This window comes from Corylus avellana, chromosome 9 (assembly GCF_965113065.1).
Source record: "Corylus avellana chromosome 9, dhCorAvel1.hap1.2, whole genome shotgun sequence".
Classification (NCBI taxonomy): domain Eukaryota; kingdom Viridiplantae; phylum Streptophyta; class Magnoliopsida; order Fagales; family Betulaceae; genus Corylus; species Corylus avellana.
The window spans coordinates 18974758-18983862 of record NC_142498.1 but is presented as its reverse complement, the minus strand read 5'-3'; the positions used below and the strand labels follow the sequence as shown (position 1 = coordinate 18983862).

Sequence of the window (9105 nt, the reverse complement as noted above, 5' to 3'; positions counted from 1 at the left end):
CACCACCACTACGACCTCCTCCTCCACCACCACATTTACTGCCTCTTCTACCTTCACCACAACCACCACCACTGCTACTGCGTCATCCTCCACCACCACCACCACGACGTAGCAATAGCACATCACCACCACCTCCAAGTAGCAATAACCCATCACCACCACCACCATTATGTAAGTGTATAGCACCTCCACCCCCTCCTTGGGCATCTGCACCATCACCGTGGTCATCAAATTATTACGACCACGACCTCGAACACAAAACTACTATTGCGGTGGGCATCTCACTAGCCGGTGTTCTCTTACTTGCATTCCTTGCGGTTGGTCTCTACTACTTGATTACAAAGAAGAAGAAGCCATTAATGGTTCCTGCGGCAGCTTCTCTTGAAGACCCTGAACACATTCGCGAGAAGAATACCACAGATGAGTCTGAGGAGCAAACTGTGATAATCCCAATAGACGATGCAACCACCAAGACAGTCACAATAGACGATGCGACCACCCAGACAGTCGCAATAGACGATGTGGCTGCCAAGAAAATCCCAATAGATGATGCGATAACGAGGACAATTGCAATAAACGATGCAGCCACCAAGAAAATCCCAATAGAGGATGCGGCAACCACGAAAATTGCTATAAACGATGTAGCCGCCAAGAAAATCCCAATAGAGGATACGGCAACCAGGACAATCGCAATAAACGATGCAGCTACTAAGAAAATCCCAATAGAGGATGCGACAACTAGGACAATCGCAATAAACGATGCAGCCGCTAGGAAAATTCCAATAAATGATACGACAACCAGGACAATCGCAATAAACGATACAGCCGTCAAAAAAATTCCAATAGAAGATACGACTGCCAAGAGGATCGCAATAGACGATACAACCGCTAGGACAAGCACAATAGACAATGATGTGCGAGTTCATGAAGTTGTAGGTGCAAGTGCTGTTGATCAGCAAGTTACGACCGCCAAGAGTCCTTATGAACCGGGAGAAACTATGCCTTCCACTTCTCAAGGCCATCTAAAGAATGGCTGAGGCTGTCATCTGCATGCATAAGCTTTGGAAAATGTTATTTTCATTTTTCACACCTTACAACCCCTTCGCAAATCTGTCATTCATACCATCAATGTTTTTTAACAAGCTTAATTTACTTGTTATTGTATGCAGTTTTTGTGCTTTTTGGCTCCGTTGTTGATTTGTCATTAGTTTCATGGACTCCGATTAAAGGATTGCTTGTAATGAGTCCAGTTTGGTTTAAAGTCTAGATTAGATCTCATAGTCTAGATTGGATTTCACATTGTTACTTGTGTATATATGTTTTGATTTCTAAATTATGTCATGGTATCAATATACATCCTTAAATGCAACAAAATAAAATCTTAGTTGTAAATCATCTTCATGTCACTTGAAATTGAGAGAATCAATTTCACAATCAAGATTAGAATTCACATATGTAATGATATATATGTAGTCACATTATTTATAATTTTAAATGACGTGACACTATGTACACCGTTAAATATAATAAAACATAATCTTAGCCGTAAAATAAATTTTCTCAAGTATTTGTTTCCAAGAGGTAGCTCAATCGGCTGGAACCACGCATAATGAAACGGAGATCACTAGTTCGAATCCCCTTAATTCCCTCCTCTTGTGCGGACATATCAAAAAAAAAAGAAAAAAAAGAGATGATCTATTTCATAGTCTAGATTAGATTTCTAGATTTAATGATATATATGTTATCACATAATTTAAAATGATATGACATTATAAACACAGTTCAATTTTCTAAAATAAAAATCTTAATAATAAAAATGAAAAGGATCAAAGTTCTATATTTTTCACGGAATAATATGCTTTTGTGGTCATCAATACTATGGAGTAGCGAATTTGTCCCTTTCTTTGGCAATGTAAATAGCTTTTCTGGTCATCAATCACTTTCGGGTACGGAGTAGCGAATTAATCCCTTCCTTCGCAATATCATTTACACATAGGAGTCCTTCAGATTCTCAATTGACATGTTCCATCTTTTTTTGGATCCATTTTTATGTTGTCAATTTTTTTTATTTTTTTATTTTTTTAAAAAAAAAAACAAAACAAAACTTCATGAATAAAGTATCTGTGATGATTGTCTTTTTGGGGTAATTAATATAAGCTTGTGGTGTTCGACAGACAGAATTCTTTTATTTATAATAATAATAATAATAATAATCCATCAAAAGACTTGTGAGATAGCTCACACTAAGGAAGAGACAATTCTAGGTGGGGTGACCTGTGTCCATAGGCTTAAGGAGTCGCGCCAGTTAAAAACTTTACGGGCATAGCCACCTCCTTTGACCCAGAGGCTAGATTGGGCTCTATTTCCTGGGCCTGGAAACAGTTATGGCCTGAGCTTGAGCTTCACCATTACTTGCTCAGTCTGGCCCAAATGAATCCGATATTTGATTTAATTACATATACTTATACCTTTAGAAAATACACCATAATTACACAATAATTGCTCGTATTTTCGTCTCATTATATACATACTTCTAATTACATACATCCAGGCATCCAGCCAAGCAACCTTAATTGGGACAACCGTACAAGTGTGAAACACACTAACTTTCTAATTGACTGGATTTCTTTAGACTTCACCAAGTAGTTTCCCTCATACAAACAAATGCGGTCTCAATTAATTAGTGAATTTATAAAATCATATGATAATTGCAATAAATATGGTCCACATGCAAATGCTTCTTGGTCTTAATTATTTAGTTTCTTTTATTACCAATATTATATTATATTTTTCAATGAGTGTACCAATGCAGCACATTTAGGCCGGCTTGATGTTTACTCAAAAGATGAGAAGACCCACCAAACCAAAGTACACAAAAATAAAAATAAAAATGAAAAGACATATATATATATAGAAAGACAACTCTGTCGTGTTTGCTTAAGTTAAGCAATCCCAGTTGAGAAATTAACTAGAGTTATGACTGGTCCAAGGGGTGGAATACTAGTGCTTACTAAAAAGATAAGGGCACGTTGTGCATGCAATTGGGTTGTTCAAGCTTCAAGCAAAGAATCTCGGGGGAGGGGGGGAAACCTTTTCTACACGTTTTAGCCAATTTGTCAGAAGCAACTTAATTTGGGAAGATTTAGACTGAGATTAGGGATGTGGAACCAACAATTTCTATTGATGGGCAATTGGGCATGAATGTGAAAGTATGAATGATAAATATCTTAAGATTAAATATTAAATTAATATATACAAAAAAAAAAAAAATAGTGTATATTTAGTGTTAAAAAAGATATAAGCAAAAGAAATAACACAAAATAATTGCTTCTCAATATATTTTAATTTTCAATTCAATCACATTTAAATGGAATCCGATGTTCTTTTATATCCCAAATTAAATCATCTATCTATTATTGAATATGCATTAAATCTATTAGCAAAGAATCAATGAGAAACTCATCTTTTTTTTTTTTTTTTTTTTGTAGCTATTTCTAATCATGATTTATATGGATGGTATAGTTAATTATTCTTTCATTAGTTCCCTTCTAAATTTTTTTAATTGTTTGCATTATTGTTATAGCTAAGCATTAGTATTTCATTAGTAAATAAAATTACCTACTAAGAGGTACCACTATGTTGTAGTCTATAGTAGCTAGTAGCTTTGCATTTTCTTTCACCGGAAAGAGAGTTTTTTAGTAAATAGGAAAAAATTAGTAATGTTATACATCACAATTCCTCCTTAAACATGTTTTTTAAACAATCATTTTCATGATATTTGAGCCGTACGAGTTGAGGAACATCAAATCAAATCAACAGCAGCAATGTGAGAAAAGTAATGTAAAATCTTAGTCTGCTTTTTTTTTTTTTTTTTAAGGTGTAGTCTGCTGTTCGGCAGCTAGTGATCTGTATGGCATCTTTTGGATGATTAAAACCCTACTCATTCAATTAAAAAATTGAATAAGAGAAAATAATGTCACAGATAATGTACAACAAATTATTTTAATATGGAAGGTTAGGTTATGAAACTCAATCAAGTGGGGGAAGGTTCGTCGAAGAACGAGCTGTTAAATGATTCTTCATTTCCTTTTACAAAAACATGCTGAAGAAATCTGATAATATATGCAATTTTATATTATTTTTGAAGAACAATGACATATGATTGATAAACAAAGGAAATCGTGACCCTTGATGAGCTTGCAGTGTTGAAACTTTTTACTCATTTCCATCATGTGGACTGTGGCTGTAAAATTGATAAACAATTAAGGCCTTCAAAAAAGCCATCTTTTTTTTTTTAATGCAATGACAACTCGACTTTATCTTAAGATTAGAGCAAGCCCGAACTGGACGCCAGTAAAAAATGTACATGTTGAAGGGCTGCTTCATTGACTTGAGGAGCCAAAGACTTTGATTTGACACTACAAATAGAGCACTGGCATATGGCCATTTTATCAATCTATTTGTGCCTGCAAAATTTCTTCACGAAGAGATGAGTTACCCATACTACTCTCCGCCACCACCATTTACGCCTCCACCGCCTCATCATCATGACCATGGTTATCCCAAGCCACCACCTCCACCTCATCACCACCACCATGGCCATCCCAAGCCACCACCACCTCCACCGCATCACCACCACCACCATGGCCATCCCAAGCTGCCGCCGCCGCCACCACCACCACACCACCATGCCCATGCAAAGCCACCTCCACCACCAGACCACCACCAAGGCTACTCAAAGCCACCATGCCCACCTCCACCAACTCCCCCGGTCATCCAACCTCCGAATCCGACTGAAGCACCTCCACCTCCAGTTTCACCACCGTGGTCACACCCTAATGCACCACCACCCCACAATGTGCCACCGCCGCCAAAACCAGATACACCACCGTGGTCACACCCTAATGCACCACCACCCCACAATGTGCCACCGCCGCCAAAACCAGATAATGGTCCAGCTCCACCACCATATAGTAAGGCACCACCACCTAAACATGCATCTCCACCACCGCGATCACACCCTAATGCACCACCGCCCCATAATGCACCACCGCCGCCAAAACCAAATAATGGCCCAGCTCCACCACCAGATAATAAGGCATCTCCACCACCACAACATAGCTTGTCACCACCAAAGCCACATACTACTCCAGCTCCAGCACCCCACAAAACTCCAGCCCCTCCAACTGCCCACGTGGCACCGCCACCTCAGCATGTATCTCCACCGAGCCCCACCACCAGTCCAGCTTATCCCCCAAACTCACCACCAAAAACTGGTCTACCTCCACCTCCAAAAAATGCACGGCCACCCCGATCCACGCCTTCACCAACACCACCTAAAAATGGTCCAGCTCCTCAACCAAACTCACCTCCAACTACAGCAACACCGCCACGTGGACCTTACGTGCCACCCGGCTATACCCCGCCAGGTGGTTTTGGGCCTCCCCCTCCTTTTAAATCTCTGCCACCGTCATCCGAACTTGCGTCGCCACCGTCCGGAGGAGGCCACCGAACTACTATTATCGCAGCCTGTGTCTCCGTAGGCGGCGTTTTCTTGCTTGCGTTCCTCTTCGTTGGTCTCTTCTGCTTAGCAAAGAAGAAGAAGAGGCCAGTGATGGTTCCTGCAGCCGCCCCTTGTGTTGAAGAACACGAAGAAGTCCATGAATCGATCGCAACCGGTCCCTATGGAGAGCAAACTGTAACAATGTCGGTAGAGGATGATATTCGAATTCACGAAGCTGTGGGCACCAGCGCCATGGGTTTGCATGGGATTGCCGGCGGAGGAGGCTCTCCGCTTGAACCAGCCGTGCCTGGCTCTCCCACCACTTATCCTCCAGGCCATCACCAACGCTACTAAAGCTAAAGCTCGTATGCTTATTTAGTAGACAGAATTGCTATACATTCTAATTATTTTTTTTCAAAAGTTGATTTTTAAATGATGTGTCACTATCTCATGAGATTTATTATTTTGAAAAATGTGTCATTAACTTATGGGACTGGCACATCATTTGAAAGTCAACTTTTAAAACAAAAATTTAGAATGTTTAACATTTCTCGTTATTCAATTGTCATGTTATTTCAATTATATAACAGTCGAATAGCAGTTTATTAAATATTATTTATCTTTTACTTATTATTATGTGTTGTTATTATTTTTACTTTGGCTGGGATTCATTTACTTGTACCTTTTCATTCATGGGGTGGATTTGAAATAAAGGATGGAGCAATAAATGATGTATTATGCTTCATCCGCGTTAAGATATTGGCCAATCAGACAAGCAGGCAGTGATCATCGGATGTCTTAAGACAGTACAACTGTGTATATTTGTCAATCTCAAGGTTGGTAGCCAAGACATCAAATGTGACTTTTCGTCATATACTTGTAATTATGATCATGGTTATCGATCGATCTCCATTGTTTTACATTTGTCAAGATTCAAGAACATGGGTATTCCTATCATCCACGTAATTTGTTGGATCATATTAATATGTTGGACTTATTGTTAAGTTGCGTAAGACAATTTAATGCTTTAAAATTTGTTTGGCGGAAGACCTACATAAGTGGGATTTGTTTTGACTGATCGTTGATTCATGCGGAAATAATACTATTATTTTAGAGGAGTTGTTATCTGTCCCGCAATTATATGTGATTGGTGAGCGCGCGTGGCAACTTGCATTTCTTTGTAGGAAAAAGAAGGCGCATGCACGTGACAGAGATACCTAATTTCGTACCTAGCTAACGTCGTAGCTCGCTGGATGTGGTGGCATGAGCGTAAATTTCACAATTAAATTGTCCCCAACCAAACAATAATTTGTATTATGGTCTCACACGTTTGTGTGACATAATATTCGAGGTGCCCACGTGTTTTTTTGGAGGGGAGGGACTGAACATTTTTATTCAAACTTGGCACACTCAAATTCTCAACTGACGTGACTTTGCATTAGAAAACACACCCAATTAAACGTAGTGGCTTTATGGCTTACGGTAAGCTCTAGTATTAACCCCTTTCCTTTGATTACCGTCAAATTACTGTTCAACTCGTTCTACTTGCCAAACGTAGACGAAGACGATAAGGACTATAAAAAAGGGATATCACCATCCTAAGTACACGCAACTTTTTTTTTTTTTCTTTCCAACTCTTTTTTTAATTATATTTTTTCTTTTAAATATTTAACTGACTTAAGCATTAGAGGTTCTCTGTCTCCCTTGTTTTGCAGGTAGCCCGTCACCAACTTGACCGTCTGAAATGCTATATCAACAATTTCGATTCATCTCTATTTCAAGAATATATTAAATTGAAAAAGAAAAAGAAAATCAGTTAAATCCACTTCATTGGCATATAAAGCTGTGAAATAGACTTGTAATTCATTTCAGCAAAATTCGAGAATCAAATTAGTATTTGATTGGGCTTGCAGAGACTGTACTCTGTATGAATTTGGGCCTGATGTAGCTCTTTATTAGTCCAACAATATCTTATCTTAAACATGAAGTCAAGGGCTTGGAGCAACAAACTTGCCCTACAAAGCAGCACTACATGACTCCACCATGTCCAGCTGCACCAATCCCATACTTCCAAGTTTTGGCCCAATTTAGAAAAAAAAAAAAAAAAGGGCGGGCCATTATAGCCTTATAGCCTTGTATTGCTTTAAACAAAAAGATACAAATTTCCTCCAAATTATTTTGAAGAAAATTTCTTCAAATCTATTTCAATAAGTGACATGTGTCATTCAATATTTTTGAATTTTTTTTAAATTAATGTTTAGGTTCTTAAGTTAGTAAAATGGAAATAAATGACTGTTAAAAATATGGACATAAATTTCTTCCAAACCAGTGAAGAAAATATCCTTCAACCCATCCCAAATTTATTTCCCAAAAGTATAATAGGATCCTCTCCAGTCCATTATAAGAATATCTAGTTTATGGCTGAAATTTATTATTAGAAATCTTAGAGCCACAAATAGGACATCTGTTCCACTACCAAAAAAAAAAAAAAAAAAAAAAAAAATTAAAAAAAATATATAAAAAATTAATTAATAAAAAAAAAAGTGTGGCTTGCCACCCCATCTTGGCTATAGGGGGTGGCCGGATCACCCCATGGCCCTTGGGGGTGGTCCAGCCACCTTCTAAACCCAAACTAAAAAAAAAAAAATCGTTTGGCCCTTGGGGTGACCGAACCACCCCCAAGGGCCATGGGGTCGGTCTGGGGTGGCCGAAGTCACCCCCAGCCCCAACTGGGGTGGTTCGGCCACCCCCAATGAGATGGTTAACCACCCCTTAATTTTTTATAATTTTGTTTTATAAAAATATATAATATTTTATGGTTTTTTTTATTAATTGGACAAATGTCCTATGTATGGCCTCAGGATATCTTTAAAAAAATCATGACAATTAACTGAATATTCTCCAGTCTAAAATAGACTTAAGAGGATTGTGTTCCTCCAAAAGTTGGTTCTCAAGTGATGTGACACACTTTCCAAAATAATAAATCTCATGAGATATTGACACATCATTTGAGAACCAACTTTTTGAAAACGAATTTAAAATGTGTAACGCTCTTCTTAAAATAGCACTAAGTGTCTATAAATATTTAAATGACACATTAAATTTATACGGTCTAACTAAATTTGTACCGAACATAAAGATTCCCATAGACACATGAGATAATAGAGGAGAGAATAATTGGATTCATGGTCATCTAGATAATGACATATTCTAGAATGACTTGACTTCCTTCACTGAAGTAAGGAGACGGAGAAATATGCTTAAAAGATAAAAGAGGGTTGTTAGGCTAATTATTATAGTTTTTACCGTAGTTTTTTTACAAATTGATATGGTTGGTAGTTTATGTAAAATTTATTATTGGTCATTAAACAATTAAATTTACTTGATAAATTTTTTTTCCCATTAAAATATGATTTTGTTAAAAAAATTATAATAAAATATGTAGAAATAGCATCATGTCGTTAAAAAAAAAAAAAAAAACAAAACAAAAAAACAAAACAAAACAAAACAACTGTACCTTTGTAACTCAAATAATTTAGCCAATCAAAACATGGACCCATTTGGTGGGATATTTTCAGGACTGTATCGCCTTTTAAAAAGTA

General features: G+C 37.6%; 1 protein-coding gene across 1 annotated transcript; it reads left to right on the top strand.

The window, feature by feature from the left end:
- Nucleotides 1-4472: 4472 nt before the first annotated feature.
- Nucleotides 4473-5936, top strand: LOC132191027 (uncharacterized). Its single transcript, XM_059606045.2, has one exon. It carries the CDS (start codon nucleotides 4490-4492, stop codon nucleotides 5855-5857), a length of 1368 nt encoding a protein of 455 aa, XP_059462028.2. The 5' UTR covers nucleotides 4473-4489; the 3' UTR covers nucleotides 5858-5936.
- The last annotated feature ends 3169 nt before the right edge of the window (nucleotides 5937-9105 follow it).

What these genes read in the sequence shown, in the direction of transcription:
- LOC132191027 (XM_059606045.2), top strand. Translation starts at nt 4,490, where the DNA reads ATGAGTTACCCATACTACTCTCCGCCACCACCATTTACGCCTCCACCG.